The 18,956-nt window shown below is 41.7% G+C and overlaps 1 protein-coding gene across 2 annotated transcripts; it reads left to right on the top strand.

The window, feature by feature from the left end:
* Positions 1 to 3,023: 3,023 nt before the first annotated feature.
* On the top strand, positions 3,024 to 18,613 carry LOC124007415 (general transcription factor 3C polypeptide 5-like). Of its 2 annotated transcripts, none has more exons than XM_046317955.1 (11): positions 3,024 to 4,103; positions 4,474 to 4,672; positions 5,257 to 5,455; positions 5,807 to 6,002; positions 7,740 to 7,844; positions 8,341 to 8,455; positions 8,584 to 8,664; positions 8,759 to 8,844; positions 8,970 to 9,052; positions 11,715 to 11,852; positions 18,360 to 18,613. In XM_046317955.1, exons 1-11 carry the CDS (start codon positions 3,882 to 3,884, stop codon positions 18,379 to 18,381), a joined length of 1,446 nt encoding a protein of 481 aa, XP_046173911.1. In that variant the 5' UTR covers positions 3,024 to 3,881; the 3' UTR covers positions 18,382 to 18,613. The 2 variants fall into 2 exon arrangements, with proteins under 2 accessions (XP_046173911.1, XP_046173910.1); XM_046317954.1 differs by having other exon boundaries at positions 3,025 to 4,103; positions 11,715 to 11,857.
* The last annotated feature ends 343 nt before the right edge of the window (positions 18,614 to 18,956 follow it).

The raw sequence follows: 18,956 nt of genomic DNA, 5'->3' as shown, positions 1-18,956 counted from the left end.
GGGGACCAGGTCCACCCCCACACACCTGAGCTGAACTTCCCTTTTCAACATTCGCATACAGGTGTGTGTGAGTGGTTTTTATCATTTAGTACAACACAACGCAGGGTTTTAATTAAAACAACACAATAGAGTAACGTCTCAATAGCATATATTAATTATCGTATGCTTTTATGCTCTCTCTCTGTCTCTCTCCTCCCCCTCTTCATTTGCATCTCCTGTGCCGGCCTGGGGCACAGTGGCATCCTAATCCTTCAAAGCACTAAACTGTACGTTTCTCTGGAACTGCAATGTAAAACTGTCCACTCTAAGTAAAGCTAAAATTAACATCTTTAAAACACTTCCAGCTCAACAACAAACTTAAGCTAAATCAAGACAAATTATTTTGCCCTCGTTTGATTTTAAAAAAAAATTAAACTAAAAGATAATGAAACAAAAGGTGAAATCAACAAAGCAAACTGCTTTCTTTTCAATTGTGCAGCACTAATTCGTCTAACGGCCCATGCCTACTGCCTTGCCAGCAAGCTTATGGAGGAATCAGATACCAGAAACCGACTTAACACTGACAAACACATTAACAGAAAACAAGAAAAAAACTCCAAATCTGTTCCACCCAGCCAAGACCCCGTAAAACACAAGAAAATCATGGCACACATCTGCACACACTCTTAACCACACACACACACACACACACACACACACACACACACACACACACACACACACACACACACACACACACACACACACACACACACACACACACACACACACACACACACACACACACACACACACACACACACACAGGTAGAGAGCCAGAAGATTAATTCAATTTGTCTTGCAAATGAGTATGCAAAATATCCCTGGTCTGTGCCCTGGTAAAGGGTTGGAAGGTGGAAAGGTGTGCCAGCCCGAGGCTAAAAGCTAGGGCAGACATGTTGAAGAACGGATATCTCCCATGGGCTGCTCTATCTTAAAAAATATGTACTATTTTATGTACTACTTTAATTGGCATACACTGAGTATTTACTCTGTTTCAAGCAATGGAAGCCATAACATCGTTGTACAGTGATATAGTATTATATTTACAGTTAGCAATGCTTGACATAGAAAGTCCATGGAAAGTATGAATTGACAATATATATATATTTTTAAAGTTACACATCCCTAGCTACATGAACTGCCCCACTCCAAATCAACTGAAGGACAAAGAACCCTATCATCCATGTTTATGACCTCAGAGCCAGGTCCTGGATGATATGAGATAGAGAAGAGACAGAGAAGGAGAGGAGTGACCAGGCCAAGTTTAACACATGCAGATTACCAAAGAAGATAAAAGGCAATCATTATTTTAATCCAGGGAGTGGATTATTTGTTTGTGTAAAGCATCAAATTAAGGTCAAGTAATGCTCTTCTCCAGAACCCAGCTGGGAAAGCTGAAGAGGTAAAACATTGAAGAGGCATGAAGCTTGATTTGATCTACAGCTCTGAGGCAGTTCATCATCCAAAAATGGCTTTGCCTTTCCAACCACCACACAATCAGCTGCAAGGCATGCCCATTCTGACTGCACATGATGCATTGAGAGAGAGAAGAGGAGAGAGGGAAGGGAGAGAAGATGAAAAAGGAGTGAGGACTGAGCAGGGTCAACAAGGAAAGAGTGAAAATTTAAAAGAGATTGAGAAAGAGGTGGAAATAGAGAGGGTGAAATCTGGGGCTATGCAGCAGGCCTTGCTGGGCAATGGTGGGTGTGTGATAGTCTTATCATGGCTGCCCCACACTGTAACGGTCGGAAACATGCCAGCGGCTCGACAGGGAGGAGTGCAGTCCCTCCACAGAGATAGCACCCAACACAGCCGTAATCTGGGAGACACAGGAGCACGGACCAATAAGACAGAGGTGCTAGATCCCACTCCGTGTGACACCCCGGCTCCACCACACCACATGACAAATTGTTTCTCCCAGCATGACCTCTTCTACCATCTCATCTCCCGCAAAGCACAGAACTTCATAATACGTCCTGACGCAGGAAGCACAAATGCCTTATCTGGCTTTACTCTAGAAAAGCATGGTACTAGGGTTCTTATTCAAACAGCTGTTACACACCAAAATCTCCATTTCAGGGGATGGAGTGAAATATAGTTATTTGTAATATACACTGTGACTGTGTTGGAATGAATCTGAAGTGGTAAAACCGAAACAGGATGTCAAAACAAAAGTTTCACGACTTGACTATCTATCAGAAGGACACCAGCCATCATCAAGCCTACAAAAAAAAGAAGCCAATGGAAAACATATACTGTTTATCTTGAGTCACATCATTTTAGATTATATTGCCCTTAAGGCACAGAAGTCGGATTTTAAAAAAGTAAACAGAAATGTCTATCACTTAAATAGAACATTGCTAAATTGTAGGCCTTTCCAACATATTTTAACACAACTTGCTTTGCTGATCTAATATTACTTCTCCTCCGTAGAATCAGATTCTCGCTTTCTGATGGAGGATGTTATGAGATTATACAGATTACACCACACTTGAGGGAGGAGGACATGAAACAAATGCACAAACCACTGTTTCAAAGTTTCTAACAGCAAGACCAGATCACTCCTTTTCTAAATAACAAGGAAACTCTGGGGGCAGGAACCCAAATTGGAGTTTAGCGTAAAGTAAACTTTTAAAATGGTGATACAACTGATATAGCATTTCAAGTTGGCAAGAGAAAATGTATCAATGGGGTGAGGAAAATTACAAGTCGCTTTATCAATCGGAGACAATATCCAAACATTTCCATTTTATGTGTAAAACCGAAGTATACATTAAAGGGACATTTCAGGATTTTGACAGTGAGGCCCTTTATCTACTTCCTCAAGAGACAAATGAACTTGTGGATACCATTTTTACATCAGTGTTGCAAACGGAACCTTATTTGTCTTCTTACCAAAGTACAGTACTTGACTTGCGTGGGAGCACACCGGAAGTGAGTACCAGATGGCCCACCTAAACACGAAAAAAGTCACTTAATGGCACAGTTGGGTTGGAGCTCGTAAGATATCGCCATCTTGTGTCCGAGGAATCGTGCAGTATGACTAACAAAAGCGATAAAACATCAAAATGTCTATGAAGTCTTTAGCGCATATATATTAAAAGCATAATAACTGTTTATAAAAGTGGTGGAAATGTCCGTTCGACTTGTAGCTAGTGTAACACCATTAAGAACGTTCGCTTGAAATGTCCTGGATGGAGCCATCCAGTTGATAGCTTTCAGGTGGTTCAACCTGTTGGAATGTCAAGTAGAGGATCACTGGTTTAAGCCCAGTATGGGGAAGTTGGTAGGTGAAGGAAAGTTAGCAGCACGAGAGAGACCACAAGGACACACCTGATGCTTAAACCAAAACCTGACCTTAACTTAATTGTATATTCTTTTTTTCTTACAGTACAGACTGACAATCGTTACACTAGTCTGTCTCTCTCCTGCCCCCTTCTGGCTTGAAATTGCTTAGACTTCAGATCTAGTTTGAGGGTCTGTGCTAATCAGGGTACTTGGGCTGTTCCAAGAATCACGCATAATACTGACCGTAGTGAGAATTATTAGACCTGGATGAATATAGCCTAAGAGGTTTATAGGGATAAACTAAATATTGGAGCTGACATCAAACATGCTTCTTCCATAGCCGAAATAAGTCTAATCATTCTCTCTGGTCGGAACTATAAACACGTCCAATTGTTTCCACCCGTAGGGATTTATTGGTCGAAATGTTTGAGCTTTTTACGAATCAGAAAACCACACTTCAATCTGTAAAAGGTTTAACTAATTAGTCAACTTAAAGGCATTCAAATAACGCAATCAACTCAAACTGTGACAGTTATTTATTCAAAGGTGAGATGGCAGCATCGGGGTTGGACGATTTGAATTTTACAATGAAAGAGATAACTGGCTCCGGCAGCACAAGTGATGAGACGTTCACTGCCAGTGTTGTGCCTGAGAGTTCGTCGACTCTTTCCCTATCAGAGGACAATAAACTCGTCTGTGTGGAATATCCAGGTATTATCTCCAATGTGGACAAGATGCTGGAAAGTATTGGGGGTATACAAGGGATGTCCAAGGTGAGCAAGCAATTCTAGCTAGCTACACACGCCGATCAGCGCATGCGCGACCTGTCACTAGCTTGCTACGTTACTCTGCTTGCAATGTTTATGTATGTATGTATGTATGTATGTATGTATGTATGTATGTATGTATGTATGTATGTATGTGTGTGTGTGTGTGTGTGTGTGTGTGTATATATATATATATATAGCTAGCGACATATTTTAATGAGAAATTTAATAATTCACGCCATATTAGTTTACTGGTAACCGGTGTTAGCTATTTCAGACACACATACCTGCTCACATGTTGTTCCCATAATCACCACCACTATTTGTGTTGTTCATAATGATGATGATGAACTAAAAAGGAAGTGTTTCTCCACAGACCTATGCTGACCCCAGCAGACGGTTGGAACTTCGCTTTCGTCCCCAGGACCCATTCTGTCACCCTGTCTGTGGAAACCGTTACCCCTCCACCAACCTGCTGCTGCGCATGAAAAGGAGGGTGCGTAAAGGCAACCCCAAGGAAGCCCAAATCAGCATGGACATCTTGGGTGTCATTGGGACAACATACAAATTCCAAGGTTCAACTTCTTAAACTTCAAACACTTGAGTGTCTGTGACCCCTTTATATCGCTTTATGATTCCTTCCCATTGCCTCCCTACTCTGCTCTGTGCTGTTATTACTCTTTATTGTGTATTTGTTGATGTAAGTTGTACACTAAGTGTACAAAACATTAAGGACACCTGCTCTTTCCATGGCAGACTGACCAGGTGAATCCAGGCTAAAGCTATGATCCCTTACTGATGTCACTTGTTAAATCCACTTCAGTGAGTGTAGATGAAGAGGAGATGGATTAAATAAGGGTTTTTAAGCCTTGATACGGATTGTACGTCTCAATTCAGGTTGAAGGTGCAAGACAAAATATTTTAGTGCCCTTGAACTATGGTCGTAGATGCCAGGTGCACTGGTTTGTGTCAAGAACTGCAACACTGCTGGGTTTTTCACTCTCAACAGCTTCCTGTGTGTATCGAGAATGGTCCACCACCCAAAGGATTTCGAGCCAACTTGACACAACTGTGGGAAGCATTGGACTTGCGCTGCTCAATATTAGGAATGTTTTTCTTAATGTTTTGTACACTCCGTGTATATTGTGAATTGTTGCAGGGATGGCAGACTTCCAGTATCTTGCGGTGCATTCAGCAAAGGACGGCTCACACACATCCCTCTACGATAAGATCATCTTGCGTAAACCAGAGAATAATGAGTTCTTTGAGCAGCCTGTGCCCCTCTTCCTTCCTCCACCCATCTTCTCTCGCCTGGACAGTGCTGTGGACTATAACTACCGACCTGAAATCCAACACAAGTAAGCAGGGGCATTGGAGCAGTGTTTCACTACACAGTTTCACCCTCATCAGAGGTAGTGTGTTCAGCTCAGAAACAAATATGCCAATGGAAGTCAACATGTGTGTCAGCAATTATGCATAAGAATTCCCAACAACAAGAACTTTACAAAATGGTGTGTTCCACAACAGGAGCAAGACAGGAAGCCCCTTATTTAGTTATTTACATTTACATTACATTTACGTCATTTAGCAGACGCTCTTATCCAGAGCGACTTACAAATTATAAAGATGCAGGTGCTAATAGATTTGACCATTGGCCAACCCGTAGGGGTTATTAGCTAAACCACTGTGGTCTTGTGTCTCCCGTGCAGAGAAGGCCATTGTCCCCCAACAGTCTCCAGGGATAATCTGATTGGTTTGAGTCGAGCCCGTCGGCCTCATAATGCCATCTTCCTCACTTTTAACGACCAGAACATCCCCACGGAGCCCCTGGAGGCTGCCAAGGTCAACTGGAAGAGAGTGTGTGTTCACCCCAGTGACATAAAGGCAGAGGAACAACTGAAGGAGGTTAGTATACTTTACATTGGGCTACTGAGGTTTATTCACAAGCCATTGTGAAGACTGCATGAAGTCAAAAGCCAAGGGGGCATGTTTTCATGTTTGAAACCATTTTTTATTATGTTAATCACATATGCATAGGAACATAGCTTTTTTCAGTTTGAGCCTTTGTTTTTTTTTTATTCTACTGCTATTTCAAGACTGAAGTGTTTACTTAAGTGTTATTAGTCTGTAGGGTAGTTTGTATTTGGTCTCTCTGATTTAGATGCAATTACAATGGACACTCTCAGATCTTGATGACGATACCCAGTGTGCTAGTGGAGGGTGAACACAGTTAACCCAGTTTTTTTGTTGTTGTTGCCCAACAGTTTACCCACCTTTTTGTTGAGAAATACAGTACCAGTCAAAAGTTTGGACACACCTACTGATTCAAGGGTTTTTCTTTATTTTTTACTCTTTTCTAAATTGTAGAATAATAGTGAAGACAAACAATGTAATTTTTTATTTTACCTTTATTTAACTAGGCAAGTCAGTTAAGAACAAATTCATATTTTCAATGACTGCCTAGGAACAGTGAGTTAACTGCCTGTTCATGGGCAGAACAACAGATTTGTACCTTGTCAGCTCGGGGGTTTGAACTTGCAACCTTCCGGTTACTAGTCCAACGCTCTTAACAACTAGGCTACCCTGCCGCCCCTAATAACACACATGGAATCATGTAGTAACCAAAAAAGTGTTAAACAAATGTATTTTATGTGTGAGATTCTTCAAAGTAGCCACCCGTTGCCTTGATGACAGCTTTGCATCTCTCAACCAGCTTCATGAGGTATTCACCTGGAATGCATTTTAATTAACAGGTGTGCCTTATGTTCATTTGTGCATTTTCTTTCCTTAATGAGCTTGAGCCAATTAGTTGTGTTGTGACAAGGAAGGGTTGGTATACAGAAGATAGCCCTATTTGGTAAAAGACCATGTCCATATTATGGCAAGAACAGCTCAAATAAGCAAAGAGAAATAACAGTCCATCAAGAACATTGAGTCACTTCAAGTGCAGTCGCAAACACCATCAAGCACTATGATGAAACTGGCTCTCATGAGGACCGCCACAGGAAAGGAAGACCCAGAGTTACCTCTGCTGCAGAGGATAAGTTCGTTAAAGTTACCAGCCTCTGAAATTTCAGCCCAAGTAAATGCTTCATAGAGTTCAAGTAACAGACACAATATTAACTGTTCAGAGGAGACTGCGTGAATCAGGCCTTTGTGGTCTAATTGCTGCAAAGAAACCACCTATAAGATGAGACTTGCTTGGGCCAGGTAATAAGAGCAATGGTCATTAGACCAGTGGAAATCTGTCCTTTGGTCTGATGTCTTTGTGAGACGCAGAGTAGGTGAACGGATGATCTCCGCATGTGTAGTTTTGATGCTTCACTATTCTACAATGTAGAAAATACAAAAAATAAAGAAACCCTTGAATGAGTAGGTGTGTCAACTTTTGACTGGTACTGTACATTGAAAGTATAGGGAGTGTTACTTTTTTCAGTGTTTACCCGCTTATTTTTACAACTACATCACTGGCATTACCTGTCCACCTATTTAAAAAAAAAAAGTTTTTAAATGTTTACATCACCATGTATAAAGGATATTCCTATGGTATTTTTCTATGGAAATTGTACATATCAGAAATGTTTAGTCTATTGCTTTGATATCCCATCTGTGTTAACTTTTCCCAAACCACACTGTGTGTAGATGTTTGAGAGCCGGCCCATCTGGTCCGGGTACGCGGTCAAGGCCAACCTGGACCTCCACCCTGATAAACTGAAGCTGCTGCTCCCTATCATGGCCTACTATATGGTGAGGAGACCTAGACCAGCCAATGGAAAAAGCAACAGGAAACACACCTCCACAAATAGTGTATGTCTGCTATCGAACTGTCACCATGGATACTACAGCCCAAGCTCAAGGTCACATACTTGTATACCATTCATCAGGATGCCAATTGTTTGGCTGTCTGCATATTCTCTGACACCTAACTAATCTATGTGGTGAGCAGACCCAGACCAGCAGGGGGTCAATAAAGGGAAATGGGGCATCTCTCTATTTACATGACATGTCCTATTCAATTCACTTGACTTGAAATGAACCTCTTGAGAGAAGTAGAAGTGGATGGTGGCAAGAGAGAAAGAAGACGCAAACATGAATCTATTTGGTCAATAGAATATTAAATAAAAGTGTAGTGGGAAAAACAGAACGAGTCCTCGCAATAAATCATTGAGTGAGTCAACAGAACAGCCCATTGTTCTTATTTGCCATACAAATTCTATTGAAATCTGATATGTGTATCCTCTAGGTGACAGGCCCCTGGAGGAGCCTCTGGGTGAGATTTGGCTACGACCCTTGCAAGACACCAGAGGCCAAGAAATACCAGGTGCTGGACTTCAGGATCCGCTGCAGTACCAAGCACGGTGAGGAGTGGGGGCAGGGTGGAGGTTTGGTTCAATCTAATCTGGAGGGACAATTTAATTCCACAGCCTTTGTTAATCATGCATTGTTTTATGAGACTGTGTTTCACCCCCCCTGTGACTGTCTTTAGGATATACTATAAATGACATGCCAGTGAAGGCCAAGAGGAGCACTTTCAACTATACCCTGCCAATCACACTTAACAAAGCAGGTGGGTATGTCTGGTGTGTGTGTCTGTGCTTGTGTGTGTGTGTCCGTGTGTATTAGTGAGGATTGTCTCACTAATGTCCCTCTTTGTTGTTCAGTGCCCCAGGCTGCTAATGTGACAGATTTACCTCCTGAGGGCCCTGCTGGTGGACGTAGTGCAAATATAACCAGATACCAGCTCAAGGTAAGAGACTATAGACTTCCCCACAACTTACTCACTCTATAAATATTATACTGTACTAACAAGAATGTCACAGTAATAAGACCTCAGATACCAACCTCCTTTTTCCCTGTCTCCCGTTTGTCCAGGATTCCTCATACATATTCCGAGATGGGACCCTGCCCCCCCACAGGCAGATGTTCTACCAGCTCTGTGATCTGGATGTGGAGAGGTAAAATCTAACCTGGTATACGGGCGATTCCATTAGAGATTGGCCCAAATATATTTGTTTTCGATCTTCCTGAAATAAAATCCATAGAAAGGTCCTTTGGGGGAAGGATGTTTGGCATACCTTTAAAAAAAATCTGTCTCCAGAATAATTCTGTTTAACATTTTAGCCTTACCAAGTCTTCTTTAAGACACTACAACAATGAGTCAGTAGATGCTACAAAGCCAGACTTAGTGTCATTTGAAACAGTACGGTGTGCTCTGAAATATTACTAGTATTGCGATTAAGAATACAATTTCTGTACATTCGTTTATGGTTCTTTAAAAATATAAACCTAAGTACCCTTTTTAATGTTCATTATTTGGCATATTGTTTTAAACAGTATACTCTACAAGTACATAACATTTCCAGAGTTGGTTCTCTGCTACTTTTGAAGTTATGATACATTTTATGAGCAACACCAATATATTGAATGGGAAAATGGATTCAAAGGAACTCCTTCTGCTGGTGACTTACTAAATATGCAATCCTAAAGGAGGGCTGTGAATGGCCTATAATTTCAATAATTAAATGGGTTTGAGCACACGGTAAGGTTTCAAATGACACCAAGAATGGCTTTTTAGCATATATAGAGTCATTGTTGTAGTGTCTAAAATAAGGTGCATGTAAGGCCAAAATGTGAAAAATTTCCTAAGTTTATTAATTATTCTAAGGTATGCCAAACATCCTTCCCCCAAGGGACCTTTCATTGGATTTATTTAATAATACAGTCTAAACATAACTACAGTGCCTTCAGAAAGTAATCAGACCCCTTGAATTATTCCACATTTAGTTGTTTTACAGCCTGAATTCAAAATGAATTAAATGTATTATTTTTCTCACCCATGTACACACAATACCCCATAATGACAGTCATACATTTAATTTATTTTTTTAAATACAGAAATATCTCATTTACATAAGTATTCACAATCCTGGGTCTGTACTCTGTAGAAGCTTCTTTGGCATTGATTACAGCTGTGTGTCTTTCTGGGTAAGTCTCTAAGTGCTTTCCACACCTGGATTGTGCAACATTTCCCCATTGTATTGTTTTCAAAATTCTTCAAGCTCTGTCAAATTGGTTGTTGATCATTGCTAGATAAACATTTTCAGGTGTTGTCATGGATTTTCAAGTAGATTTAAGTAAAAACTGTAACTCGGCCGCACCATTCACATTGTTCTTGGGAAGCAACTCCAGTGTAGATTTGGCGTTGTGTTTTAGGTTATTGTCCTGTTGAAATGTGATTTCATCTCCCAGTGACTGTTGGTTAAGCAGACTGAAGCAGGGTTTCCTCTAGGTATTTGCCTGTGCTTAGCTCTATACTTTTTCCAGGAATAACTCTCCAGTCCTTAACAATTACAAGCATACCCACAACATGATGCAACAGCCACTATGCTTGAAAATGTGGAGAGTGGTACTCTGTAATGTATTGGATTTGTCCCAAACATAACACTTTGTATTCAGAACAAAAAGTGAATTATTTTGCAGTATTACTTTAGTGCCACGTTGCAAACAAGTTGCAGGGTTTGATATTTATTTGATTTTGTTCTGTACATGCCTCCTCCTTTTCACTCTGTCAATTGGGTTAGAATTGTAGAGTAACAACAATGTTGATCCATCTTCAGTTTTCCCGGAACACAGCCACTAAACCCTGTAACTGTTTTAAAGTCACCATTGGCCACATGGTCAAATCCCTAAGCGGTTTCCTTCCCCTCTGGCAACTGAGTTAGGAACCATGCCTGTATCCTTGTAGTGACTGAGTGTTTTGATACACCATCAAAAGTGTAATTCATAACTTCACAATTCTCAAAAGGATATTCATTGTCTGCTTTTTTTATTTTTACCCATCTACCAATAGGTGCCCTTCCTTGAGAGGCGTTGGAAAACCTCCCTGATCTTTGTGGTTGAATCTGTTTGAAATTCAGTGCCTGACTGAGGGACCTTACAATTATCTGTATGTTAAAAAAAAATTGAACCTTTATTTAACTAGGCAAGTCAGTTAAGAACACATTATTATTTACAATGACGGCCTACCCCGGCCAAACCCTAACCCGGATGACGCTGGGCCAATTTTGTGTCCCCCTATGGGACTCCCAATCACGGCCAGTTGTGATACAGCCTGGAATCGAACCAGGGTCTGTAGTGAAACCTCTGCACTAAGATGCAGTGCCTTAGACTGCTGTGCCACTCGGGAGTGTGTGGGGTACAGAGATGAGGTAGTCATTAAAAAATCATGTTGACCACTATTACTGCACACAGTGAGTCCATGCAACTTATGTGACTTGTTAAACAAATGTTTACTCCTGAACTTATTTAGGCTTGCCATAACAAAAGGGGTTGAATACTTATTGACTCAAGACATTTCAACTTTTTGTTTGTAAACATTTTGAAAAACAATAGTTCCACTTTGACATTATGGGTTTTGGTGTGTAGGCCAGTGACAAAACATCTTAATTTTAATCAATTTTAAATTCCAGCTGTAACAACAAAATGTGGGAAAAGTCAAGGGGTGAGAATACATTCTGAAGGCACTGTATATTTGGACCAATCTCCTTTGGAATTGCAGTGGCAAAGGTCTCTGCATGTTGTCTGTTTGTGTCTGTTTTGACCCTGCTCCTGGCTCAGCATAAGGAACGTGATCAGTCGGAACGATGGCCAGGAGGAGGAGTGTGACGAGAGGGATGGCTGGTGTCTGTCCCACACCTCTGATGACCTCCGAGATATCATGTCCTCCATGATCAAGCAGGTTATCCGTGCCAAGAGGTCAGGTGAGACCTCTCTCTCTCTAATATTGATGCTGCATTCACCTATGATCGACCTGGCAGAGTTTGACTTCATGGTGTTTAGGGGGTTTTGAGTGTGTGTGTGTTGAATTGCAGTTCTTTCATAAGAGTTGAAGGAGAACCCCCTGGTCAGGGATAGAACTGTTACTTAACACAACAAGTGATGACTACAGTCCTTCCCACAGGTCAAGCTGCTTTTTATTAATGTTCAGATGTTGTGCATGAAAAAATAGTTGCTATGGTTATACTTTTTACATATCATTTCCAACATTTGGTAGGCAATTTTGTTATTCGAAATGTCCAAAGAACCTCAGTTTGACTGGTTTTAAGGAGATGAAAGGCTGGGGAAATGATCCAACTTGTTTCTGGTAATATTGCAGTACTTCTTGGATGCATATTTTATGTGGTTGGTTGGAATACTGTCAGCTTTTATATTGCTGAAAAAGATAGCATTTCTACACTCCTGTTCCTGAGACAAAATTGACATTTGGTTTATGAATTTACTGCAAGAAATGCATAATTCAGCAGGAGTTAATATTATATTATGCTTCATGTGAGAGGTTATAGGCCTTCAGCAACCCTACTTCCGATATCGCCGATGTAAAGTGAACTAGTGTGGTCCAAGATTAACCATGCTGTAGGCGCAGTCACCATGAGAATACTTTCCACTAGCTATGGACACAACAGTCTGTCTGTCTGAGGTTTTGGTTACTTCCCCACTGCCGGTGTGCAAGTGTGGTAACAATGGGTGCATCTATACTGAAGAAAAATATAAACCCATCGGGCAACTTCAAACTGTTTCAAATCAGTCAATTGAAATACATTCATTAGACCCTAATCGGTGGATTTCACCTAACTGGGAATACATAAACTCATCAAAAAAAGAACCATCCCGTTTTCAGGACCCTGTCTTTCAAAGATAATTCGTAAAAATCCAAATAACTTCACAGATCTTCATTGTAAAGGGTTTAAACACTGTTTCCCATGCTTGTTCGATGAAACAATTAATGAACCTGCATCTGTGGAACGGTCATTAAGATACTAACAGTTTACAGACGGTAGGCAATTAAGGTCACAGTTATGAAAACTTAGGACACTAAAGAGGCCTTTCTACTGACTCTGAAAAACACCAAAAGAAAGATGCCCAGGATCCCTGCTCATCTGCGTGAACGTGCCTTAGGCATGCTGCAAGGAGGCATGAGGACTGCAGATGTGGCCAGAGCAATAAATTGCAATGTCCGTCCTGTGACTTGCCTAAGACAGCGCTACATAATGGACAGCTGATCGTCCTCGCAGTGGCAGACCACATGTAACAACACCTGCACAGGATTGGTACATCTGAACTTCACACCTGCGGGACAGGTACAGGATGGCAACAACAACTGCCCGAGTTACACCAGGAACGCACAATCCCTCTCAATCAGTGCTCAGACTGTCCGCACTAGACTGAGAGAGGCTGTACGGAGGGCTTGTTGTCTGGTGAGGCAGGTCCTCACCAGACATCACCGGCAACAACGTCACCTATGGTCACAACCACACCGTTGCTGGACCAGACAGGACTGCAAAAAGTGCTCTTCACTGATGAGTCACAGTTTTGTTTCACCAGGGGTGATGATCAAATTCGCGTTTATCGTCGAAAGAATGATATGAGGCCTGTACTCTGGAGCGGGATCAATTTGGAGGTGGAGGGTCCGTCATGGTCTGAGGCGGTGTGTCACAGCATCATCGGACTGAGCTTGTTGTCTTTGCAGGCAATCTCAACGCTGTACGTTACAGGGATGACATCCTCTGCCCTCATGTGGTACCCTTCCTGCAGGCTCATCCTGAAATGACCCTCCACCATGACAATGCCACCAGCCATACTGCTCGTTCTGTGCGTGATTTCCTGCAAGACATGAATGTCAGTGTTCTGCCATGGCCAGCAAAGAGCTCGGATCTCAATCCCATTGAGCACGGCCGTGACCTGTTGGATTGGAGGGTGAGGGCTAGGACCATTCCCCCCAGAAATGTCTGGGAACTTGCAGGTGCCTTGGTGGAAGAGTGGGGTAACATCTCACAGCAAGAACTGGCAAATCTGGTGCAGTCCATGAGGAGGAGATGCACTGCAGTACTTAATGCAGCTGGTGGCCACACCAGATACTGACTTACTTTTGACCCCCCCCCTTTGTTCAGGGACACATTATTCCATTTGTATTAGTCACATGTCTGTGGAACTTGTTCCGTATGGCTCAGTTCCAGAAAGCTGATGTTCTGAAAGAGCTGCAAAATCTGGACCCCTACAAATTAGCCGGGCTAGACAATCTGGACCCTTTCTTTCTAAAAATTATCAGCCGAAATTGTTGCAACCCCTATTACTAGCCTGTTCAACCTCTTTCTTATCATCTGAGATCCCCAAAGGTTGGAAAGCTGCCGCGGTCATCCCCCTCTTCAAAGGGGGAGACACTTTAGACCCAAACTGCTACAGACTTATATCTATCCTACCCTGCCTTTCTAATAGAGGTCGACCAATTAATCGGAATGGCCGATTTAATTAGGGCCTATTTCAAGTTTTCGTAACAATCGGAAATCTGTATTTTTGGGTGCCAATTTAAATTTATATATATATACCTTTATTTAGCTAGGCAAGTCAGTTAAGAACACATTCTTGTTCAGGAGCAGAACGACAGATTTTCACCTTGTCAGCTCGGGGACCAATCTTGCAACCTTAGTTAACTAGTCCAACGCAATAACGACCTGCCTCTCTCGTTGCACTCCACAAGGAGACTGCCTCTTACACGAATGCAGTAAGCCAAGGTAAGTTGCTAGCTAGCATTAAACTTATCTTATAAAAAACAATCGATCATAATCACTAGTTAACTACACATGGTTGATGATATTTCTAGATATTATCTAGCGTGTCCTGCGTTGCATATAATCTGACTGAGCATACAAGCATGCAAGTATCTAAGTATCTGACTGAGCGGTGGTAGGCAGAAGCAGGTGCGAAACATTCATTCAAACAGCACTTTCGTGCGTTTTGCCGGCAGCTCTTCGTTGTTCGTCAAGCATTGCGCTGTTTATGACTTCAAGCCTATCAACTCCCGAGATGAGGATGGTGTAATCGAAGTGAAATGGCTAGCTATTTAGCGCGCGCGTGCTAATAGCGTTTCAAACGTCACTCGCTCTGAGCCTTCTAGTAGTTGTTCCCCTTGCTCTGCATGGGTAACGCTGCTTCGATGGTGGCTGTTGTGTTGCTGCTTCGAGCCCAGGGAGGATCGAGGAGAGGGACGGAAGCTATACTGTTACACTGGCAATTATAAAGTGCCTATAAGAACATCCAATAGTCAAAGGTTAATGAAATACAAATGGTATAGAAGGAAATAGTCCTATAACAACTACAACCTAAAACTTCTTACCTGGGAATATTGAAGACTCATGTTTAAAGGAACCAACAGCTTTCATATGTTCTCATGTTCTGAGCAAGGAACTGAAACGTTAGCTTTCTTACATAGCACATATTGCACTTTTACTTTCTTCTCCAACACTTTGTTTTTGCATTATTTAAACCAAATTGAACATGTCATTATTTATTTGATGCTAAATTGATTTTATTGATATATTATATTAAGTTAAAATAAGTGTTCATTCAGTATTGATGTAATTGTCATTATTACAAATACATTTTTAAAAAATCGGCTGATTTGAATCGGTATCTGCTTTTTTGGGCCTCCAATAATCGGTATCGGCATTTTAAAATCATTATCAGTCGACCTCTACTTTCTAAGGTCTTTGAAAGCCAAGTTAACAAACCGATCACCGACCATTTAGAATTCCACCATAACTTCTCTGCTATGCAATCTGGTTTCCGAGCTGGTCACGGGTGCACAGCCATGCTCAAGGTACAAAACGATATCATAATCGTCATCAATGAGGGACAATACTGTGTAGCCGTATTCATCGACCTGGCCAAGGCTTTCGACTCGGTCAATCATCACATTCTTATCGGCAGACTAAACAGCCTTGGTTTCTCAAATGACTGCCTCGCCTGGTTCGCCAACTACTTCTCGGAGTTCAGTGTGTCAAATCGGAGGGCCTGTTGTCCGGACCTCTGGCAGACTCTTCTCTGAATACAATCAATGATGTTGCTCTTGCTGCTGGTGATTCTCTGATCCACCTCTACGCAGACGACACCATTCTGTATGCTTCTGGCCCTTCTTTGGACACTGTTAACTAACCTCCAGACGAGCTTCAATGCCATACAACTCTCCTTCCGTGGCCTCCAACTGCTCTTAGATGCAAGTAAAACTAAATGTATTCTCTTCACCTGCCCGCCTGCCCCACATCACTACTCTGGATGGTTCTGACTTAGAATATGTGGACAACTACAAATACCTAGGTGACTGGTTAGACTGTAAACTCTCCTTCCAGACTCACATTAAGCATGTCCAATCCAAAATGAAATCGAGAATCAGTTTCCTATTTCGCAACAAAGCATCCTTTACTCATGCTGCCAAACATACCCTCGTAAAACTGACTATCCTACCGATCCTTGACTTCGGCGATATCATTTAAAAAATAGCCTCCAACACTCTACTCAGCAAACTGGATGCAGTTTATCACAGTGCCATCCGTTTTGTCAACAAAGCCCCATATACCACCCATCACTGTGACCTGTACACTCGTTGGCTGGCTCTCACTTCATATTTGTCGCCAAACCCACTGGCTCCAGGTCATCTATAATTCTTTGCTCACTGGTCACCATAGCAGCACCCATCCGTAGCAAACGCTCCCGCAGGTATATTTCACTGGTCACCCCCAAAGCCAATTCCTCCTTCTGCCGCATTTCCTTACAGTTCTCTGCTGCCAATGACTGGGAAGAACTGCAAAAATCACTGATGCTGGAGACTCATATCTCCCTCACTAACTTTAAGCACCAGCTGTCAGAGCAGCTCACTGCACCTGTACATAGCCTATCTGTAAATAGCCCATCCAACTATCCCATCCCCATACTGTTATCTATTTGATTTATTTTTGCTCCTTTGCACCCCAGTATCTCTACTTGTACACACATCTTCTGCACATATTATAATTATTTCGCCACTACGGCCTATTTATTGCCTTACCTCTGTTATCCTACCTAGACTTTTTCTACTGTATTATTGACTTTGCTTGTTTGTTTCCTGTGTAACTCTGTTGTTTGTGTTGCTTTGCTTTATCTTGGCCAGGTCACAGTTGTAAATGAGAACTTGTTCTCAACTAGCCTACCTGGTTAAATAAAGTTTAAATAAAAAAAGTTGTTGAGTCTTATGTTCATACAAATATTTACACATGTTAAGTTTGCTGAAAATAAACGCAGTTGACAGTGGGATGACGTTTCTATTTTTGCTAAATTTGTGTGCATCTGTAGATACTTTAGGGGCATGGATCAGACAACCAGTCTGTATCTGATGTGACCACCATTTGCCTCATGCAGCACGACACATCTCCTTTGCATAGAGTTGATCAGGCTGTTGATTGTTGCCTATACCATGTTGTCCCACTCCTCTTCAATGGCTGTACGAAGTTGCTGGATATTGACGGGAACTGAAACACGCTGTCTGACACGTCTCAAACATGCTCAATGGGTAACATGTCTGAGTATGCAGGTCATGGAAGAACTGGGACATTTTCAGCTTCCAGGAATTGTGTACAGTTCCTTGCGACATGGGTCTGTGCATTATGCTGAAACACGCAGTGATGGCGGCGGATAAGTGGCACGATAATGGGCTTCAGGATATCGTTATGGTTGCTGTGTATTCAAATTGCCATTGCTAAAATGCAGTTGTGGTCATTGTCCGTAGCTTAGGCCAAGCCCATACCATTACTTCACTGCCACCATGTGTGGACATCAGCAAAATACTCGCCCACTTGATGCCATACATGTGGTCTGCTGTTGTGAGGCCAGTTGGACGTACTGCAAATTCTCTAAAATGACATTGTAGAGAAATTAATATTACAATTTCTGGCAACAGCTCTGGTGGACATTCCTGCAGTCAGCATGCCGATTTCATACTCCCTCAACTTGAGACATCTGTGGCGTTTTGTGACAAACAGCACATTTCCGAGTGGCCTTTTGTCCCCAGCACAAGGTGCACCTGTGTAATGATCGTGCTGTTTAATCAGCTTCTTGACATGCGACACCTGTCAGGTAGATGGATTAACTTGGCAATAGAGAAATGTTAACAGAGATTTAAACAAATTTGTGCACAGCATTTGAGAGTAATAACCTTTTGTACGTATGGAACATTTCTGGGATCTTTTATTTCAGCTCATGAAACATGGGTCCAACACTTTACATGTTGCTTTTTATATTTTTGTTCAGTATATCATGTTAGATAATGTGTGCATAAATTAATTGTCCATTAAATAAGTGAGTTTATGTGTGTATCTTGTTGCTGTAAGATTTGAATCAATTATGGGGACATTGAATGTTTTAGTGCATCATACAGTATATTTGTGCTTTCTGCAGCTCCATACTCTTCTGGGCCTGAGAGTTCTAATACCAGGCGAAAGACCCCAGAAAGTGGAGAGGATGATGAAGAGGAGAATGAGGAAGATGAGTTTCATCCCTCAGAGGGGAGTGACAATGAGATGCAGACAGAGATGCTGGATTATATGTGAGGATGGACACGGACTGGAATTGTACAAACTTGCTTCGTTCTCTATACAAACATACATTTTTGTGTATTTGCAAATTAGTGTGAATAAATGTGTTTAAGTTGAGGCATGATCTTTTCTTATTGTCCACAATGGAAAAATGTATTCAGGAGAAGTGTATCAGTTATCAATAAGCTATCAGTTGGTATGTTTCTGGCTGTACACAACAATAACCAATGGAAAAAGTGACAAACACTTTCAACACACCTCCAAAAATAGCATGTGTCTGTGTCTAACTCTGTCACCATGCATACTGCTTCCCATACCCACGGTCACATACCTGTACACCATCCACCCAGGATGCCATTTGTTTTGCTGCCTGTCTGCATATTCTCTTGACACCTAACTAATCTCTAAACTGTATAGATTAAGTTACATGAGCTGCAAAATATTTAGTAACGAGATGAGC

Source organism: Oncorhynchus gorbuscha, linkage group LG20, assembly GCF_021184085.1.
Source record: "Oncorhynchus gorbuscha isolate QuinsamMale2020 ecotype Even-year linkage group LG20, OgorEven_v1.0, whole genome shotgun sequence".
Lineage (NCBI taxonomy): Eukaryota > Metazoa > Chordata > Actinopteri > Salmoniformes > Salmonidae > Oncorhynchus > Oncorhynchus gorbuscha.
The sequence above is the reverse complement of the archived record's forward strand: the minus strand, read 5'-3'. Positions and strand labels throughout refer to the sequence as shown.

Coding starts and splice junctions, on each gene's coding strand:
- LOC124007415 (XM_046317954.1), top strand. CDS start 3,882: ATGGCAGCATCGGGGTTGGACGATTTGAATTTTACAATGAAAGAGATA. Junction 5,456..5,806: donor CGACCTGAAATCCAACACAA/GTAAGCAGGGGC, acceptor TCTCCCGTGCAG/AGAAGGCCATTGTCCCCCAA. Junction 8,845..8,969: donor TAACCAGATACCAGCTCAAG/GTAAGAGACTAT, acceptor CCGTTTGTCCAG/GATTCCTCATACATATTCCG.